The sequence below is a fragment of the Centroberyx gerrardi genome, chromosome 22 (genome assembly GCF_048128805.1).
Source record: "Centroberyx gerrardi isolate f3 chromosome 22, fCenGer3.hap1.cur.20231027, whole genome shotgun sequence".
NCBI classification, from domain to species: domain Eukaryota; kingdom Metazoa; phylum Chordata; class Actinopteri; order Beryciformes; family Berycidae; genus Centroberyx; species Centroberyx gerrardi.
The window spans coordinates 5,403,800-5,425,730 of record NC_136018.1 but is presented as its reverse complement, the minus strand read 5'-3'; the positions used below and the strand labels follow the sequence as shown (position 1 = coordinate 5,425,730).

Sequence of the window (21,931 nt, the reverse complement as noted above, 5' to 3'; positions counted from 1 at the left end):
CTTCTTGTCCTTCTTCTCCCTCTTCTTCTTCTTCTTCTTCTTCTTCTCCTTCTCCTCCTTCTTCTTCTTCTTCTCCCTCTTCTTCTTCTTCTCATTCTCCTGCTTCTTCTTCTCCCTCTTCTTCTTCTTCTTCTTCTTCTTGTCCTCCTTATTCTCCCTCTTCTTCTTCTTCTTCTTCTTCTTGTCTTCCTTATTCTCCCTCTTCTTCTTCTTCTTCTTCTTCTTCTTCTTCTTCTTCTTCTTCTTCTGTAGTAGTACTGCTGTAGTCTGCTAGGCTATATATAACATGATACTAAACAGCCAGTTCATACAAAGCCATTGGAGTCCCACATATTGGTGTAGAAAGCCGGTCTTTTTCTGCCTGCAGAGGACACAACCACTGGTTTGATAAGTTGGTTGGACATCTGCACATATGGAGGATGGACAACTTCTGCAATGGCTTCATCTGCATTTTCACACAGTTGTCCCACTCCCACCTATAATGGAAAATACTATTTATTGTTTGAATAGAGTCACTGCCCCTCTGCCAGCGTGGAGAGAGGTGAGAAGACGGAGGCAGAGATTTCTATCTGATAGGTTGTGCTAATTAACACCAGAAGGAGACCGCCCACACACACACACGGACATACAAATACACACACACACACACACACACACTGACTAGCCAAAGGAATAGCTTGTCCCTCAGACTCTCTTTTCAGTTGTCAGCAGCTACAAAGAATGGTAACTAGTTGGTTTAGAGGCCTTAGTGTTTTACCTTCAAGAAAGAATTGTCTGCAGTGTTAACGCAGGATAGATGCAGGATAAATACATGAAGGGGGACTTTTACATTGGCTTTATGTTTAGACAAACAAGTCTCTAAAGAAGAGTAGTACAGTTGAATATCCAGCAAGTGCGCCTACAATCCCCACCCATATAATTCCTACCGCACATGGCATTCATGGCATATCCGTGAAATAGACTTACAATCCTTCGAATTCACTTTAGGAGTCTTATCACTGGGAATACAAAGCTTAACTGTATTCACGTAACATTGCAGAAAGGCTGTGAGCTTTCCCTCACAGCAAGAGCCTGGCTGGATAATTTTGTTAACACCAATCCACAAACATAGTCGTTTTTATGCTGGAAGTATTTTTTCCCCGTGCAAATATTATCTGCTTTTGCTTGCACTTCTGGCGCCGCAAGCTATGCAAGGTCAAAGCAAATTATAAAAAATTACAAAAAATAATAAGAGAGAAAAATAAACATCTCTCTGTTGCTGAAGTGGAAGAGCATGCTGAAAAGATTTATTAGGCGATGTTGCCACCGTGATTGTCATTCCTGATAACCATAAATGACACCCAAGGCAGGTTGGATGTGGCCTTGGGTGGTTCAATATTTTGTCAGCTAGTTCATTCTTTAGTTCTGTTGCTCATTTGTTTGTTCTGCCATTCATTTGTTTGCGTGTTCATTCATCAAGTCGGTCAGAAATATAATTCAGATTTTAGCTTTGCAGCAGTAAAGAAAAACACACATGGCTATGATGTGGAATTGCCTTTCAGAAACACACACCAATGAAACCAAATTACTGAAAATACAGAAAGGAGGGGGGAGGGGGTTAATTAAAACTTCTGGTGAATTTTTTATGAATCTATATTCTTTTTTTATAGCACATCTGAGCCAAAGGGTGGCAGAGATTTAAGACTGTATTACTGCGTTGGAGACTTCGTTTTATTTAGCCACAGACAGACACCATAATTCTCTCCTAGCAGCTTGTGTCGCTTTTATCAGGCCAGCCATCATCCGCAGCCTTCGGCGTGGACAAATGACCTGGAACCGACAAGAGAAATCCCATTTTATCCAGAACTTAACATTGCAACCTCAGCTCACCTCACGGCTAATGATATAGCCTACAGTAGCTACACGTACAACCTCTCTCAATTGCTGTCAGTGCGCGCTTTGTAATCAGTCGATGATGTATTATGTGGAGGTTAGATACGAGGTTAGGACCATTACAATAGTATCTCAGTGACTACTGTACCGATGTCACAGGTTATCTCTCTTTGTATTTTCTTGTTGCATGGTTTGTAACATACACTACCACTTTTTTCTTTATTTTTACTATTTTTCACATTTTAGAATAATAGTAAAGACATCAAAACTATGAAATAACACAAATGGAATTATGCACTGACCCAAAAAAGTGTTAAACAAATCAAAACTATCTTATATTTTAGATTGTTTAAAGTAGCCGCCCTTTGCCTTGATGGAAAGACAAAGGCTTTGGAAAGAAATTCATACATAGGCTTCAACTTCACTATCTATATTTGTCTAAGAAACAAATTTCAAGCATTTAAGCATAAGCCTTGAGTTGAAAATGGCTTTAAGATAATGGAAAACATAGAACATTCAATCAGGTGTGTCCAAACTTTTGACTGGTAGTATAGATAAAGAAGCCAAACAATCTGACTGGAGGTTGAGTCTCTTAAGACGAGGTACATGAGGGCATTTCTAAGTAGCTTAATCTACTCCTATCAGCCCACATTTTAGGCTTCAGACTGATGAGCGCTCACTCTTGATGTGAGACAAAAAAAAAGAAACGTGAGTGGGTATTTTCTATGTTAGTAATACAACTGATCAGCCTACTACTACTTATTCTATCAGACCGTGGCTGTTGAGGGCTCTCGCAGCGCTCTCTTGAAGTGCGTCAAACCCTCTCCACCAGGACAAAAGGCATTAAGGAGAACACTGAATGCGGTGAATGAACTGGCCTCAGTTCTGCCTTCAAGAATGAGCGGAGCGGGAACGGAGATTGAGAAGTTAGCAGCGTTTGAAACAGTCAGAAGCTGAACAATTAGAGCCCGCTACAAGGTAATTTCACTTCAAGAGACTACTGGAATCGTTATTCCTTGAAGTGGTATTGACCAGTCGATCTGCACTATTCTCACTTTCTCCTTAATGAACCTGTCATATTGCAGAGGCTTGGTTGAAACATTAATGAAGCCTACAGTACAATGAAGCATTGAAGTAATACAAAAAGCCAGGGTCCCCAGGAGGGGAGCGTAAGATCAGAGCAGGCATCGGGGTTAAATGGTAGCATCCATGGTAAATGATTGTTCCATGAATATGCTTCTGTAAAGGGAAATCCGTGGAGCTGAATTATATGAACTATAGCACCTGTCTTTCTCTCTCTCGCTCCTCTGTGTCGCTCTGTACCTCTCTCTTTCTCTCTCCCCTCTTCTCTCTCTCCCTCTGCCTCCCCGGAGTGAGGCAGGGTTAGGGCTGTGCCCAGGGCAGGAGGCTGTATTAATAAGACATACTGCTGTGGAAAGGTATAGATCAGAGGAGAAAACAGCGCCCTGGGCTAAAGCACAGCTAGTGAAGATGGAGGGGGGAGAGAGAGAGGGAGAGAGAAAGAGAGAGAGAAAGAGATAGATTGAAGGGGGAGGCATAATGCCTAGGGTACTGTGAAAGAATAGATGGCTTTTGGTCTTTGAAAGAGTGGAAGACAAAGACTTGGAGAGGTGAAGAAGGGATGATAAGGTCTAAAATGATGAACTCAGCAGGAGGGCTAGAAAAGGGCAGTGAAGGGAAGGATTTGAGAGATCTGAGGTATATCTGATGTATCTTGGGGCATGTGGATAAAGGAGAAGAAGATCAGCAAATCGGTGAGGAATAAAGATGAAAAAGATGCCTCAAAGAGCTGCAGATCTCCGAGTTTGAAAATGCAGCCGCAATTGGCCCCGCTATGGATGGATGGAAACTGAATGAATCAGGAAGCAAAATAAAGTGCAGTCAATCTACCTGACCATTGATTGATCACCATGTTGTCTTTCTGTTCCCCACTCATTAAGCACCTAAGGTCACACTGTCCTCAGCGATTACCCTTACAGATGTGAAAGTGGACAGTTTATCAAGGTGCCAAACAGAGTCCAACTAAAACGATGGAGCGCAGCGAAAAAAGAGATTCCCTTTTATTTTCCTTGAAGATTTCCAAGAAGCAGCACATTTTATCCCCTCGTTAGTATGCCGGTGATTTTTAGCAAGGAGACAAAAGCTGTTGAGGGGGCGTTTGGCTATGCCAATCTAAAAATGTCTGAGACTGCTCTCCCAAGCACGTCCTGAATTAAAGCCATTGTGATGGTAATTTTGTCACCTCTAATGGACAATTAGATATGCTAGCAGATAGAGAACACTCTGCATAACAATCTCTGGTTTCTAATTACCTCGCCAAATGGCCTGGTTGCTCGTGCGCCTATGGATCTGTAAAGCAATAAGATGGAGGAGCGCAGATGGATTGAAGGTGAAAGGGGGCAGCAGCTGTATTAAAGTTATCCTTCCCTGATAAAGGCCTGATGGATGAGGAGCTGTATGAACTTTCATATGTCTGTCAAATAATGTCTCTATTCAAAGGATTTCTCTAGTGGCAAGGTTTTCTGTACAGGTCTATTGAAAGGTGCGCCTTTTCCATGGTTTTTATTTAGTAGAAGGGTTACATTACAACGCTATATATCCATTTTGGGGGAAAAATATTACCCTGTTAACATTCCAGTCAGTTTTAAGGAGCATAAAGGTGCATTAAATAAGATTTTACAGTCCCATTGCGCAAAATGACCTTATTCTATCTGCAGGGGGTTGATGATCAATACCAATGACTAAACAATTACTTTGCCAGGTGCTGAGATTTCTAGCTTTCCAAAACTCACCTACTTACTCTGTTTTAGAACCTGTTTTGTCACTTTTATATTTCTGTCCATTCCAGGCCACCGTAAGTTGTGCCAGAGACTTGACGATGTTGCTGAAATTCCTTGGTTGCCGATAAAGGTTGATAATACTCAGAAATTATGGAGTACACCTTTTGACACTAAAAAGAAAAGATACTGTCCTCGAAAATGTAATTATTTTGTCAATAATAATAGCAGCAGGTGTCGTGATGTTTTTCCAAAGGGTGAATATCTAAGTGGGAAAGAACAAAAATTGGGAAAAATCTGCAGAATATGCATAGAAAGGTCATCAAAAGGGACTTCTGACACTAGTAAGTAGTTTGAAGGACCAACTTCATAACTTGCTTAGTAAGTGATCTCTCTCTCTCTCTCTCTCTCTCTCTCTCTCTCTCTCTCTCTCTCTCTCTCTCTGTCTCATGTCAACGGGTTACATTTGTTCTGAACTTGCTGAGTGTCCCGTGTGACATGATGGGGGAAGCTTCCGGTGTAAGGAGCTTCGTTCTTGGTCTTGTCTGTGTATTCTGTCTGTAAAAGTGCAGTAAGTGTATTGCTGAAGGATCAAGGTGAGGCGTTTGGGTCCCTCACACCCTGTAGGAATGCTGAAAGGGACAGTAAGGCTTTAGGGTGGAATGTATTTTTCTCTCAGGAGCGATATTGTCTCGTTTATGAATGTTTGGGGGGCTGCAAAATTTAATATGTATGGAGGGAGTGGGAGAAGAAGGTTTGACTGTCTGTATCTAAATGTTGATTGTACCTGTGAGGGCTGCCAGCACTGTAAATATTGTTATTGTTGTGTGTGTGTGTGTGTGTGTGTGTGTGTGTGAGGGAGGGGGTTTGGGATTAGGGGGGTACTGGGGACTTGAGTTTTTAATATGATTTTAGTTACTTTCTCGTCTGTTTTGTTGTGAGAAGTTACAATAAAGACCATCAACAGTCAAAGTCTCTCTCTCTCTCTCTCTCTCTCTCTCTCTCTCTCTCTCCCTCCCCCTCTCTCTCTCTCTCTCACTGCAGGTAATGAACTATTGTACCGTAATCGCGATGGCGACGTCGTCAAGTTCAACGTCGACACAAATGAGAAAACGGTCTTGGTGCATAACAAGAAGTTTGTAAGTCTTTTTTTTTTCTCTCTTTTTCTTATTTCCTTGAGCACAACCACAGGACTAAAGAACTGACCATGGCTGCTCATGAATTAAATTAAAACTTTTCTTATAGTGTCAGCACATCAAGGCGCCCAAAGCTCTTTTATTACAAAGCTTATTCAAATGATCCATCATTACTGTGAGATGTGAATTGCCTAGTTAACACTTAGGGCTTTGGTTATGTGGTTGAGATGTCGAGATGGAATACAGCGCCAGTGTTGCGGCGGCTTGGGTGACGACACACAACATTATGTCCGTCATCAAATCAGCAAGCACCGCCGCAAAGATTAATGCATCTCCCGTTTGCTTCGGGAGCTGAGCCATCCGTCAAACGCAGTCACTTAAAGACCGGCTTAATGAAAAAATACCACGCATGGTTAAAGGTCTCATCTTTTTGTCTTTTTTTTCCCTTTTTTCTTCTCAGGAAATGTACAAAGCCAGCAAGTACGAGGTGTCTCCCGACATGAAGCATGTGCTGCTGGCCTACAACGTGGCGCCGGTGAGCCTCTCATTTGTTTGCTTGTTTTTTGAATTAGCAAACTGACAGCCAAATATGTCAGGGAGGGGAGGGAGGGGGGAGGGACAGAGGCGCGTACTGCGGCGAAGGCAGCGGGAGCAGGGGGGAGGTGGGGAAAGTAATCATGGTGGGGTGTAAAGGCCTGTCGCACACCACTGCCTGTCAGCTATGGCGGCGGGGACCAGCACAGCCGAGTGGAACTGTAGCGAGGGAGGTGAAAACACAAACAAACCCCACGGCGCCGCGCGCACAGGGAGGGAGATGAGATCCAGAAAAGGAACAGAAAGGAAGTGTTGGCTGGGAATTTATCATTTATGTGTAAAACTAAATAAAGTGTCCCGTGACTACGTGGGCCCTGTCAGGGCCGTGACGGGCTTGAAAAGCTCTGTGACCGCAAGCCCTCGGCATGTCAGCTCCTAATCCAGGTAGTTCAGATATATTTAATCATTTTGTCGGCTAATGTTTGTGGATCTACTTCATCCTGTGTTTCCTCTGCTGCACCGCTGAGTCGCTGTTGAGAGTTTGTACACATTGTTAGTGTGTGAAGGGAAGGATGTTTGGCAGAGAACCTTGTAACCTTGTCTTATTGCCTGAGATGAATAGAAAATATATAAAAAGCAAACAGCCAGGCTGGAAAAGTGACACGCTAGAGTTTGTGTGTGTGTGTGTGTGTGTGAGAGAGAGAGTGCGTGATGATGTCTGCATGTGTTTGCATTTATTATTCCATCCGTGCCTCCATCACCTTGATTGATGGCAACAGCATTCCCATACAGTCATTGCAGCGACACGCACACACACACACACACCTCATCTTTATACTCAATGCTTACACTTACCCTTCAGAAATGTGTTACTTCTCTCTTTCTCTCTCTCTCTCTCTCTCCCTCTCTCCCTCTAGAGCCATTTAACAGTCTGTATGGGTCACAGCAGTGTTCATAATAAACACAGGTTTTGCATACTAACACTAGAGGTGCAAAAATCACCCTCCTCCGAATTGCATATATTGGTATGGAACAAGGCTCCAGTGGGCAATGACTTGGCACATTCATTTGTCTTGCCCAGCTGTAATGTAATGCGCTGCCACCATAAACATCTATATCAGTAGCATTTGGTTTGGTACTATTTAGGAATTGGAAACATACCACATGGAGCAGTGAAAACATGTGACACTGGTTTCTATAAAAGGTACTGGCACCGATAACATCATGCTATAGCTGAAAGTAGTAAGAAGTAGTAGTTGTTCTGTCTGGTTTCTCCTACATACCATGAGCCTATGGTCAATGAGGGAAAAGCTGATATCAGTACACTGAAAATTATTGTTTTTTTATTTATTTAAGCATTGTTTCATGTCAAAGTCGCACTGATTTTCAATGGAGCCAAGTTACACAGCAAGAGGTCAGAGTCCAAAAAGAATTCACAAGTAAAGATAATACAAACTTATTCATCAAGGACAGTTACATTCAGTCGTGATTGAGATTAAAAGTCAGATTTTTTTAATAATGGTCCAGGTTAACTAGTACATCAAGTTTCAAGTTAGTGCTGCAGATCCAGAAAGTAGTCTTTCCCAGATGAGATCACATCAAACACATCCTCAACAGAGCCCTCCAATGAAATCAATGGAGCCAAACATGCTGATATGTTATACATTCACCTGATAAAGGAGATGTTTATTGACTAGGATTCAACCAATATGGGTTTTTCAAGGCCGATACGATACTGATATTTTTGTAATGAAGCTGCCAGTAGCCAATATTTTGCGCCAATATTCAAGATCTTTACATGTTTCCATTCTCATGCCAAGTACTCAGCGTTTCCCCCCAGAATTATCAATTAAATTAATGAATACAAAGTGTAAAGAAAATAAACTTTCATTGCAGTTTTCATAGACAGATTTTATGTTTCTGTGGTCAGGGAGAAACCTCCATCATAGTGACAGTAGACAACATCACCAGCCAATATCTCATATTTATTAAAAGGCCAATATCAGCCTGATATATTGTCTAACCAACATATCAGTCGAACCCTATTACTGGCCAATAAAAATAACCCCCTGAGACACACAGCCACATATTATTCAAATACATATTAACTCTACAGAGATGCTAGTGTGTATGCTTCCATACCAGTTTCTCTAGGGAACAACAGTTGGATATAAAGACAAACTCTTCCAGATGCTGGTTCACCTCCACTCCTTCCCTTCTGATTACTGGAAATCAAACGAATAACCCACCTTTTAATTGTAAAGGTCAAATGTTTCATTATTGTCAGTGTCAAATGTATTTTTATTTGCCATTTTTACTTCATGAGGAACAAGTCAGTAGGAACAAGTCTTACTTAACTGTGACATCTTCAGCGATTCTATTTATGCTTTATGTTTTGTTTTTTGTCTGTAAGTCAGAGATAGAGAAATAAATCAAGATCAAATTATCACCTGTTTAATGTGAACCGGTCTGATGCGGATCTTTCCCTGCTCCTCCTCCTCCTTCTTCTTCTTCTTCTTCTTCTTCTTCTTAGGTATACCAGTATTCCTACACTGCCTTCTACATCATCTGCAGTCTGGAGACTCCGTAAGTAGGCGTTGTTCCATTGTACATTGTATTTCTTTACCATATGCTTTAATGTCGCATCCGGCTTCACTGCCAGTGACGTTGAGAAAAACTAATTCGCGCCTCTTCTCTCACACCTCCCACCTAGCAGCTCTGCTTATGTTTCAGTCTAAACTTCTGCACTGTAATCAACTAAACCGCTACTACTGATACTATTTGTGTAGTTAAAGGAGTATAAAGTTATCTATGACCTCTATTTCGACCAGGTGGAATTGCAACAACATTGGCAGAATTTGCATCTTCACCCCTCCTGTCCCATTGAGTAAGCCTGTAATTGACACAAACAGTAAAGTCACATTTTCATAATCGAGGAGTGAGCTAGCTAATTAGAGCAGAGATCCAACAGAAACGTCTAGTGAAGAGGTAATATATCACCATGCAAAATACTGTAATAATAATACTGCTTTGTCTGCCGAGAACAAGGCTTTTTTTTGCCTCCGTATGTCTTACGTCGCGATGGCGGTCTCACCGGCCTCCAACGTTGAGCAGTTGAAAATGCTTGGAGAAATGAATGTCTGGGGAGTAGCTTCAGGACTCGTCTGCGCTCTTTGCTGTAATTCACCCTCTCTGATGTTCATACCGGTTAAGAACACATGAAGAAATAGCTGAATATTTTGCCCGAGGCTTTCCAAGCATGAGTGTCTCCTCATGCCCATAAAGCTGCACATTTTGAGGTTGTTTCCTTGTCGTTGGTTCAGATTATGTTCTCACTTCTAACGAACCGTACCGCAGTTTGCTTGGAAGAAAACCGAGAGCCACATGTTCAAAACGGAGCATAACAGTGACGCCTGGTGAAGTAATCATTGAGTTATTGGTATTGATCAACAGCCCAGATATATTTTGGTGATTCTGTGCTATGAGACAGTAAAAACCTTACTTATTTCCCCTTTAAATTGTCCCAAACCAGGTCACTGTATGACAGCATTGTCAGAGGCTGTCCTGCTCAAATCTATTTGTGTGCTGCCACCCAGTGGTAATGTCCCGAAAAACACCCAGTTGATGACCTCATTCATCCTTACCCCCAGACAAAGACATAGAGGCAGTGGCACCTCTAATTCTGCAGCCTGCACTGCGCAGCACTTTTCTCAATAAGGAGAGGTGACACTGTTATAAAGAGCTGGTATTTATGGATGCACTTAAACCTTTATTCTTAGATGTGCTACACTTGTACTTTGCTGCCGCAGTGCTGGAGTTCAACAGCCTTTGTGTATGTGCGTGCGTGTGTGTGCATGTGTGTGTGTGTGTGTGTGCACTTTTATCTGATAGCACTGTCTCCTCTGTGCACCCTAGGGAGACATGGAACTTGAACCCTCCGGAGGTGCGAAACGCTCAGCTGCAGTTTGCAGGTTGGGGACCCCAGGGTCAGCAACTGGTAAGAACTATTACTCCCATCAACCCCCTCTCTCTCATCTCTGCCTGCCGATGACCAGTGATTTTTTGAGTTATATATTAGTATTTCATTTCCAGAGTTTGCATTTTCCTCGAGTCCATGTTCTAAGTTTGATTCCTTCACTGAATATACACTACCAGTCAAAAGTTTGGACACACCACATTTGTCTTTATTTTTTACTATTTTCCACATTTTAGAATAACAGTAAAGACATCAGAACTATGAAATAACACAAATGAAATTTTGCAGTGACCAAAAAAGTGTTAAACAAATCAAAACTATCTTATATTTTAGATTCTTTAAAGTAGCCGCCCTTTGCCTTGATGGAAAGTCAAAGGCTTTGGAGAGAAATTCATACATAGGATCAACTTCACTATTTATATTTGTCTAAGAAACTAATTTCAAGCATTTAAGCATAAGCCTTTAGATCAAAATGGCTTTAAGATAATGAAAAACATAAGTACATTCAATCAGGTGTGTCCAAACTTTTGAATGGTAGCGTACACACGGACCTGTTTTATCCCTCGCAGTGTAAATAGTCTTAATGATTAAATGAGATTCCCCAGTAAACAATCTTCAAATTAAATGCTGTCCTTCCTTTGAAACTATCCCAAGATGAGTCATCCTACGCCTCCATCATCACACAGTCTGACTTGTCAGAGCATTAATAAGCTTCAGTCTGTTGGTTTGCAGGGCAGACAGACTGTAAGTGATTACATCCTGCAGCACAATGCTATTAATTACCTGTAATCTCGTCAGCGGATTAATTAACAGAGTCGCTAGATTGATACAGCCCAGAGTTTCCCGCCATTAGTCATGAAATGGCTTCACTTCCAGCAGTCAAGTTGTGTTAGCGTGAAACTGAGAAGCAGCTGGCTTCCCTTAAGGTTCAGATGTCCTCTGTCAAAGAGGTGGAGGTGGAAGTGAGAGGTGTCCATCTGCCAAAACACACACCCACACACACGGTATGCAAGCGAATGCCTTCATATTTAGACATCTAATACACACAAATCAGCCCACCTGTTATCCTGTTTCCAAATCCCTCATGCACTTGATTAAATCTCCTTTACAGACTCGTAGAGACATGCATGAATGGGCATGTGTATACACAAACACACACACACACACACACACCCACACACGCACACACACACACACACATACACTCACTCACAGATGTCCAGCCACATGTTAAACTGTCTGTTAGGCTGAAAAGTCAATGTAATTGGGTAAATGAGTGAGCTCTCAATTCCGCAGAGGATGAACTGCGTTTCTTTACATATTTACCTAGGCGTGTATGTGTGTGTGTGTGTGTGTGTGTGCGTGTGTGTGTGTGTGCATGTGTTCAACCCTTCCCAAAGATGTTTTTTTGCCTTTTTTGTTGCGAGTAAATCCCCCAGTGAATAGACAGCCCGGAGTGGAGCTCAGGGGGAGAGTTTCACTTTCTTTTTCCTGCTCCCTGTAAGGGGCTAATCTCCAACACATGGCTGACACACATTCTCACACACTTCTTGTCAAACCCAAAGTATGACCGCTCAGCCCCAGGAGGCCTCCCTGTATTAGCATAGAATGTGTGTGTGTGTGTGTGTGTGTGTGTGTGACAGACAGAGACAGAGCTAGAGAGAGAGAGTGCTACAGAGACTTTGTCCAAATCATCTAAGAGTCTGATCACACCCACAGTTCCACACACCCATTTTCTTTGGTCTGAACCATAGTGGAAGAAATTTTCTTTGCTGCATTTATGGTTTTGGTTTGTTTAGATTCGCACTTCCCAATTCCAAGTGAACCAGGGCTTGTAAACAAAAGTCACATGGACTCAAAAGTAGCTCGGTTATTGGTCAGAGTTTTGGTATCCTGTCATCACACAAAGGTAGAGATTTTGGAGGCTGGGGGGGAGTCAAAACAAATCTGCAACTTTAGCTAAACATGATGGACTTGTCTGCGCCCTTTACCGTATTCATACCAGTTAAGAACACATAAAGAAATAGCTGAACATGAGCGTTCCCTTGTATCAATAAAACCTTGCATTTTGGGGTCGTTTGCTATATTTGGATTACGTTCTCATTTCCACACACAGTTCGTTAGGAAGAGAACAGAGAACCGCATTTTCAGACCATTTCAGTGCGGTTAGAGTTCAAATAGCATTGATCCCACCTGCGCAAAGAAACCAAACTTGAGGATTAAACGCTCCAGAGTTCGAATAAACCGCTCCAAACATCGCATGGTGTGAACGCGCGCCCTAACTGTGGATCCCAGCCAACTTCGGCAGTGTTCTACCTTCCTTCGGAGAACGGGGCCAGGTCTTCTCTCTGTGCTGTGGCCTAGATTAGCTTCTATACAGGGACTCCATCTGCACCGAAGTGACACCAACCCACATGGGCCTCCGACTTGCCTCTCCTCAAGAGGAACGAATGGTGACAGCTCCTATGTTACCTTTGAGGAAACGCAGGGCTTGTTGGAGAAACTTTTTGCCTAGCCTAGTTCTTCACTCTGTGCCATATTTCTGTTGGCTTTTGAATACTGTTGTACAAAATGAAGTTCATATGGTACAACACTGGATCCTTGCTAAGTTTTGAGTCTCTTTACACTGCAGCACTAGGTGAAATGGAAGCAGAACTATAATGTGTGGCAAGGCCAGCAGAATATCGCTGTGTCATTGATGTGAGAACCTTGAACATCTATAGTATTGGATTTCCCACTCTAAATCACCGCATCACTCAGGCTGCTGCTCAGAGTGAAAGATTTTTGGTGAATCACTCGCAAAATGCACACTGATACCGGCTCGAGGCCAAAAGATTCCATAATCCTGAAGATTTTGAGCCGAACCTCTTTCTGTAGTAGCTTCGGATTGATTTCGGCATGGCATTAGTGCTGTAACATTTTAAAATCCCAGCCCCGAGAGCCCCCCCCCAGGCCGCACTCTCTATGGGTGCTGATGATCTATTATTCTCTGTAATGAAAGAGTTGACCTTCAGGTGTCTGGCAGGCTCCGCAGGCCGCTCCCAACAGGGCGCAGTGTGTGGAGGGGAGCGTCAAAAGTCGAAATCAGCTCCCAATATTTATCATCTAATCAGAAAACGAATCAAAAACTTTTGTCAATGTGGAAATATGATTGCAAAAATTGGTTTTGCCTTGCCACGTTTCTAAAGTCAATAAAGGAAACATCTACGCACATTCTCTGTTAATATACGTACTGTTCTGCAGCGTCTGTTTGGCCCGTATGCCTGAAAAAGCACCACACTACACAAGACACCTCACTGTGTTTTGACCAAGCGGCCAAAACCACAGGTGAATTTTGAAGCCAGTGCTGAAGTGGCAGCAGCAGCAATTCCTAGAGTAGAGGTCGGCTCCAAAAAGACTCCAAACCGCCCAACTCCGTGCAAGTCAATGGGGCCACAGCCAAACTTCTCATTAAAAATATAAAGTCGATACATTTTTTTGAGAGATTATGGCTAATTTCACTTCTTCTAATGTGTGTCCTTATGACGATTTTCTAAATAATTGTGTCATTAACGGGATATAACGGATATGAAACGGGGTTGTTTTCCTAGTGATCGACAGGTCGCAGATTACGGGCCAATAGTAGGCAGCGCTGCGGCTCTGTGGACGACCCGCGGCTTCGCTTTGGCTGCTCCGGCTCCAAAAAATATCAACATGGCGGCGACCTTAAACACAATCTCCAGGCTTCAAAACGGCCCTTCAGAAGCGGCCCCTTCCTTTGACCCAGGGTTGATGTTGTCTGCGATAGTGCGACCTCTGCCTTACCCGGATCTCCCTCGCCATGTCTTAATGTGTCAGTGAAAATACCGGACGCTCCTTATCTTTCCCCTTGTGCGTGTTGATAATAAGAATGTGATACTTAATTCATCACTGCAGGGAAATTCTCTTTTAGTTTGCTTCCCTCCAGCGTGATCAGAGGTCAGGGTCAGCTACAGAGCAGCGCCCCTGGAGCTGGTAGGGATTCAGTGTCTCGCTCAAGGACACTTCAGCAGGGGGGGAAGCTGCTTGCCGACACCGCTGTTTGAACCCGTGTCTTCCAGTTGAATGATGTTCGGTCTCTCAAACCCCTAAGCCATCCTGCCGACCTCCCAAACCGCATTAACATTCCTTTCTCCTCTCTCTCTGGCTTGTAGATCTTCATCTTTGAGAACAACATCTACTATCGCTCCACGGTGGAGAGCCGCTCCATCCGTCTGGTGTCCACCGGCAAGGAGGGCGTCATCTTCAATGGGCTCAGCGATTGGCTGTATGAAGGTAAGCCAGAAAAAGCTGCACAAATAAAACGACGATTTGGCTTTAATGAGCCGACCGCTGTCTTGTCTGCGATGTCGCACAAGGACCAATATGGAAAACAGTCACGCCATTAAATGTTCAATGAACCTCTTCCTTCCCTCCGTCTCCTCCCTCCATCTCAATGTGCTATTCTAATGTCTGGATACTGCGCAGGAGTACATGTATTAGCACGTAATGACATGAGACACCGCGACTCCCAGCCGTCTGCCTCGCATTAGTATTTTTGACGTGCAGGACTTGATTTCCTGCAGGTAAATTAAAAATGTAAACTCTTGTCAATTTGCTTCTGGTTTACACAGCTCAGTAAATGAATGTTCTACATCAGTTGATTTGCATGAATTCAGCGGCGGCGTGTGTCGTACACACTCTGATACAGATGTCACGGTGCTCTCCGAGCGTCGACGCCAGCGATCAAAGCTCACCTGCGCGCCTCCGCCTGCCTCCCAGGGAAAAGAGGACGGGCTCTGTGTTAGCATTCGACTAATGAATTTATATCCGCTGCGCTGGGTGCGCTCTCTGCTCCAGTGGAACAGAGTTTTAATAACAGAGCGATGGCGAGAGGGGGAGGGCGAGGCAGATAGATATGAATGGCGATAGCAGAAAGAGAGAGGCAGACTATGATACGCATCTAGCTGTTAATCCTTGCGTGACAGTATAAAAAAATGGCATATCTGTTTGGCTCATGGATTTATAATGGCTGTGAACGGCCACTAGAAGGCCTCAGAGGATTTAGAAGCTGTGACAGTGAGGTTATCTGAGGTTACCGATGCACTAGGACAAGAGCCGTATGACCACTTTTTCTGCATGACTGGTCTGTTTTTATTTGATGTCGTCAACCGCAGACTCCTCTTATCTCTGCATTAGGCAGTCTGACATTTGAAACCACGTCCATCCTCCAAGAGCAGTATCCGTCCTCAGCCATTTAAACATTAATCAGTGCGATATTGCAGTGTCTGACCCCCTTGACTCATATTTATGCTGTGCTGAAGGCCTGGTAATTTACACTCATCATTTATTGACCAGATAAATCTTTCATTGAGAGAGAGAGATAAAAAGAGGATGGGGTGGGGGGGGGGGGGGTACAGGTGCTTGATCTGCTTGTCAATGTTAAAGGAGAAATCCACCCTACACACCGTTAAAAAGACAGCCATTGGTGATGCACCTTGCATTTCTGGGCCCATTTTGTTCTTTGGTGGTGAATTTGGCAAATTTCCGCAGATAACTAGCCAAATGTAGACGACATGACGTCACATCGAGATATTTCCACTGCAGCTACAATGGAGTTTGATAGCAGAAAATGTTTCAGCGATCTAAAACATCAGCGGTAAATGTCAGGTTTTGGTGTCAGTCCCTCAGAATCATAGAGCGAGGGCTTCTTTCTAGAGCCGCCATTTTGCACCAAGAAACGTTCAACAATCATACAGGGAGAAATCCATCAGAGAAGAGGAGAGAGACCAATTTCTCCACTGAGAGTAGCCTCAATAGACCAGAATACAATGCAGCCATTTATGTTGTGTTTTGAGTAAAGTAGTAGCTGGCTAGCTAGCTATGTTTTATTCCCATACACCCACCTTTAACTGAAGTAGAAGTAGACGAGGCAGGTTGAGGGAAAGTGGCTACACCAAAAAAGTAAATTCAGGTATTGGGTTTTTCCTTTTAAACATATACTTCACATTCAATGACGGCTATGTAGGTTTAAAACAGTTCAGCAATTCTGCATTATTTTCCTTTTTACCAATGCTGTCTTGATGTATTTCTATCTTAATTTATTTTGGATTTAGTACGGTACATCAACAGTCCTTTAATGAGTAAGACCCTTCTGAAAGTGATTTTCTACCTATAAATAGAACAGATTTGGCGATAGCCCAGCGGTGATACTAGCGTCTGTGGGGGAGCTCAGATGCCGGGCCGGGGTTGTGTAATGTTTGCATTCATCAGACTGAGACTGCAAGGCAGAGGATTTTCCATGCTGATGACTGAGGCTCTGCTCCGGCCAAGGTCAAGCTCCGACTCAGACTGCCGCCGAGGAGAAACGAGCTCTTTAGCTTTGCCTGTCGCTGCACGTCACATTTGATGGTGCAGGGTGAAAGGTTGCAAATAATCTCCCAGGCTTAAATATCCTCTGGCCCGCATTGCCGTCTTAATCCATGATTGCGTGTGCGTGTGTGTGATGTGTGTGTGTGTGTGCATGTAGGAGAGGGAGAAGGACGGAGACAGAGCAATAAGAGAGGAAACGAGAAATTAAAAGCCAAATTAAAGAAGAGAGACGTAGCCAAGAGACCTGTCGGGTTGTGCGTAATAGTCGAAGACGCCTCAGGAGATGCTCAAGTGTTCTGTCATCTGTCGGCTGTCTGATTACTGAGGCTGTACTGACACCGCCACATCCTGCAGTGTGACGTAGCCCCGAGGACAGAGCTGTTTATTGGGCTCTGGTACGCTGAGATAAAACCGACGTTGTTTTGATTTGAGTCATGTTTGCCCCATAGATGTTTGGCTAGATGGCTGTTTTCATCGGGAAAGCTTGTTCAGAGGGTTGTTTCTGTTTATCACTGCGAGGCCGCAGGGCACAAAGTCACCACATGATCAACACGCCTGTGCCGGGAAAGTGAAAGACTAATAAAGGGAATAAAAATGGGTTCGTTTTATAGGTAGGTATGAATATAAGCTGAACCTGTCTGATCATTTGGTGACAGTACAATTCAACAGTCACATTTTTTTTACTGCATTCATGCTGCATGACTTCTGTACTGAAGCTTCCCGCCCCAAAATGAGGTCAATTTCAGTCAATATTTTCAACCATCAAGAAAGTACGAATGATTTGGCAACCATTTATTTGAGAAACATGAGACGTCACAAAATATTGATTTTGAACTCCTGGAAAACATCAGAGAAAGAACTGTCGTAAGTAGCTGTAACGGTACTCATGCATGATAGATGCTGCCACTTGTGAGAATTTTGGAACCAAAATTATGTATTGATAATTCATGACTACAACCTACTACAGATTAACATCATAAATAATATCCTTCGCTATACTTTGCTACATTTTCATATAAATAAATGTCAGTTTTGCTACTTGCAGATTGATATAACACAATCGTGATTCAACCTATATCCAGTTCATGATCGGTTTTACATTTGCTGTTTGCTGTTTTCAGTTTTTGCTGTCTGTATAGTGTCTTTGGAATCAACAGAAGAAGAACTGGGTAGTTAGCATGAGCAGCGATAGCCACCGTGGCTGAACTGACATAGAAAAGAGCAACTCAAACTGCATCAACAGAAAATCCAAGCTCCGCCCACACTGTTTGATTGACAGGTGATCTGTGGGAAGTGCAGTGCAGAAACACCACAGCAATGAGCGCTTAGCACCAAAGATGTTGCCAGAAAAATTAATAAATACATTTTAAAAAACTGATCTCTCAGATTATCACTTTAAGGAGGACTTAAATGGGGACAGTTAGCGACATTCTCCCATGCAGCTTTTTTCCTCTTCTTCTATCTGTTTAATATAGAACTACAAAGCATCTTAATACAATTCTCTTCTTTTGCTATACCAGCTGGGAATGTTTTCGTTGGATCGATGCAAAGCAATCACAAACTATAGATGTGGCTTTTGACTGAAGCTCAGCAAAATCTCACTTTACTCTCTCTTGTCCACTTGTCTCTTCACACACACATTTGCAGCTCATACTCTCCCCTCAGAGTCAGCGCAGTAGTAATTGTATACACACAGGTACTTCATTGACAAGAACAAGAACACAGCAGTAGTGGTGGAAATTGGCTTCAGGCTATAAGAACAAACAGCAGAGGCTGCATTTATTTCCCATCTACTGTACATTAGCAGGTGTCCTCAGTGTGGTTCTAGTGTGTGACGCTGCTGCCATCTGTTGGCCATTTTGAATAAACAGACAATCTGATCACTTTGTCAATACAGATCCCTATCAATGTTACTGATATCTCCACTGGCCGTAACCGTTTGGTCTTTTCTTACTACTCGTCTCTGAATGACAGTGTAATCAAGAAAGCGCCAACTGGGACATTTCTTTCTTCTTTTTCTCATTAGTTGGTCCATCTGAATCTGTCACCTCGCACTCATTATTTCCCATTGGCCACTTGACTCACAATCATGGCATCTCATGCATTAGTAATGTCCTCTGCTCAGTGAATAATTTAGTCCGCACAGCAGGATGGAGAACACGGGGAGAGCAGATGAGCCTGCGACAGCTCACCTTGGTAATCATGACAGTGGAGAGAAAGTGAGGCGAGGGGAGAAGGGAGGAGACAGCATCGCGAAAGAGAGAAAATGAGACTGAGCTCAAATAGCAACATGAAAACGTCTCTTTCTCTCTCTCTCTTTCGTCCTCCAGCTTTCTTTTGTTACCGCGAACATATTCAGACGCATTTAGAAACTTAACTACTTTCCCCTTGACTAGCCAAGGTGACTGGGCGTCCCCCGGCCCGTTCCACTCCACATGGAAAGCTTTGTAAGCTGCCGGTGGCGGAAGTCAGCAGGCGGCAGTGGGAACCGGCCATGCGGGAAATAATTTTTGTATTTTATTTTATTTTTTTCATCATTAGTGAATGCAGTCCTGCGCCGCTTCTGTTCATCATCAGACAGATAGCTGGTGTCCCACCGCCAGCGAAATCCAATCATTCCCCACTGAGCTCCAGCAGCAGGGTGCGGGCGGAGACGCCAGGCGGGCGGGGAGAGCAAACAGACTAACTCAACTAAATGTTACCATTAGCCCTGTTGCTGCTTGTGTCGCTGGCAAGCCGGCGACCGCAATGATAATTAGTTTAACACCATCCAGCGGTGGAAAGGTACTGCGTCGGGCCTGTGCGGGGTAAATAACTGCAGAAGTACTTTTGCAGAATTACTTTTGAGCAGCTGTGTAAGATATTATGTAAGGATGTTGTTATTTCAGTGTGTGTGTTTTTGTGTTCTTTGAGGAGTAATGGGACCCGTGGATTGGGGGGGGGGGGGGGGGGGGGGTTGGGTGATGGAGGAGGAGGAGCAACTTTTGAAGCTTTGAACTTCAATAATATGTCACTTAAGCAGAGCGCTACATGTATAAGTATTTATTTTTCATTTTAGTTTATACATGGGTATTACTATAACCTCATGCAGACTTCCATTGGTACATATTTGTATAGTTTGTTAGTTGGCAACTATTTTCAAGTCAAGTCAAGTCAGTTTTATTGTCCCAGATGGGCGATTTGTGCTGCAGCAAGTATAAAACACATATCACAACATAAAACATATAGTATCACATAGAAACATTAAGATAGAGTGACAAAGGTGACTCACACCACTGCACCAAAGTTCATTCCAAATCCAGGAGAATTGTGTCCGTTCATGCCCATACGGCTTACAATAAAATCATATACATCAACAACAGTCCTTACAAGACTGAACCATGTCATCGTCAACAGCATCATCGACATCATCATCACCATCATCACAGGAGTAGTCAGTGACATCATCAAACGACAATACCTTGCCTATATAATATACAGCTTATCAACATAACCACACGAAAGTATGGTTAACGGTGCGTTACCATCATCAACTTCACCACCAGAGTAATGTCATCCTGACCAAGCAACATCGCTACTAGCAATGTAACATACCATACAGCAATAAAAAGTAATAATAGTAATAATAATAATACAATTAGCAGTTACCTCCTCCTGCCAGCAGCATTTAAGGCTCGAATGGCAACAGGGATAAAGGAGTTCTTATACCTATTTTTTGTGGCAGCAGGGGACCTAGACCGTAGGCCAGATGGTAACAACTTAAACTCAGAATGTAAGGGATGAGCACTATCTGAAATAATAGCCTTAGCTTTCTTAAGCACCTGCTTGTTGAATAAGTCATTTGGGTTACTGAACTGTACTCCTACTATCTTACTGGCCACTTTCACAATCTTAGCAAGGGCATTTTTTCTCTTTAATGCCAAGGTTGCCATACCATTGGTATGGCAACCTTGGCATTTTATTGAGTCTGTCATCTCTTTTTCTAGTATCTGTTGGTATGATACTAACAGATACTAGAAAAAGAGATGACAGACTCAATAAAAGCTCTGTAGAACAGGGTCATTAGGGTCTTATCAATCTGACATTTGGCGAGTTTCCTTAAACAGTAAAGGCGTTGCTGACCTTTTATACACAACATATCAGTATTTAGATAGAATTTCAGCCGGTTATCAATTATGGTGCCCAGGTATTTGTAACTGGTTACCATGTTGACTGTCTGACCCTTAATGACACTGCTCTCGGGAGCTGGGGGGAGCTGCCTCAAATCTATACACATATCTTTTGTTTTTGCTACATTTAGTTGTAAAAAAAAGCATTTTCACACCAAAGAACAAAATCGTCAACTACAGGCCCATGACAAACTTCATCATCACCAAGAAGACTAAGAATTACAGAGTCGTCGGCAAACTTTACAATGTATCTATTCTCATAATGGCTGCGACAATCATCTGTATACAAAATATACAAGAGAGGAGACAGAACGCAGCCCTGAGGAGAGCCGGGGGAAGAAGTCAGTTCCCCGGACAGGTTTCCATTTACTCTCACTCTCTGAGTCCTATTTGTAAGGGAAGCTGTGCATATGAACAATGAATGAATATGAATTTTATTATTTAACTTTGTTATATGATGTCTCCCATTGCCTCTGTTCAATGTATATGCAGTTGGTGTTCATTGTAAATAAATAAATAAATAAATAAATAAAACTTTTGAGTATGCATGTAAGCGTATGTACTGAGGGGTTTTCAAATGATGCTGCATATCAAGTGATTCCACCAAGCATGCCCAGTTAATGAAAATGCTAATTGGTAGTTGATGTCTGCTAATTCCCCGAAGCCAGCACCTAGTCCCACAGATAAACAGCAGTAATGAAATTTTAATTGCAAAAGTTGATATAAATGTAGCTAGTGGCGCACTATAACAATAAGTAGAACTATTTCGATGCCGTTTATGATGTTGCTTTAGACTTAATAATGAATTGGATTGTTATGCCCATGCTTAATACTGTCAAAAAGTTCCCTCAGCGAACTGATATTTGCATAATTTGTTAATGACTCACTCTGTGTGTGTGTGTGTGTGTGTGTGTGTGTGTGTGTGTGTGTGTGTGTGTGTGTAGTAGCGGAGTTGAAGGACCTAGACGTCTCTTTGTCCCTCTCATTTTCTCTGTCTCTCCATTGTAAAGGAATGTGTGTCATCCCTACATAATTTCTTACACACACACACACACACACACACACACACACACACAC

General features: G+C 42.9%; 1 protein-coding gene across 1 annotated transcript in view; it reads left to right on the top strand.

Moving 5' to 3' along the window:
* Positions 1–21,931, top strand: part of LOC139908663 (A-type potassium channel modulatory protein DPP6-like) — a 129,460-nt gene that overhangs the window by 92,201 nt on the left and 15,328 nt on the right. The window contains exons 4-8 of the mRNA XM_071895405.2: positions 5,715–5,809; positions 6,267–6,341; positions 8,874–8,926; positions 10,256–10,337; positions 14,489–14,609. Of these exons, the coding sequence (XP_071751506.2) occupies positions 5,715–5,809; positions 6,267–6,341; positions 8,874–8,926; positions 10,256–10,337; positions 14,489–14,609 (426 nt within the window). The remainder of the gene's footprint in view (positions 1–5,714; positions 5,810–6,266; positions 6,342–8,873; positions 8,927–10,255; positions 10,338–14,488; positions 14,610–21,931) is intronic.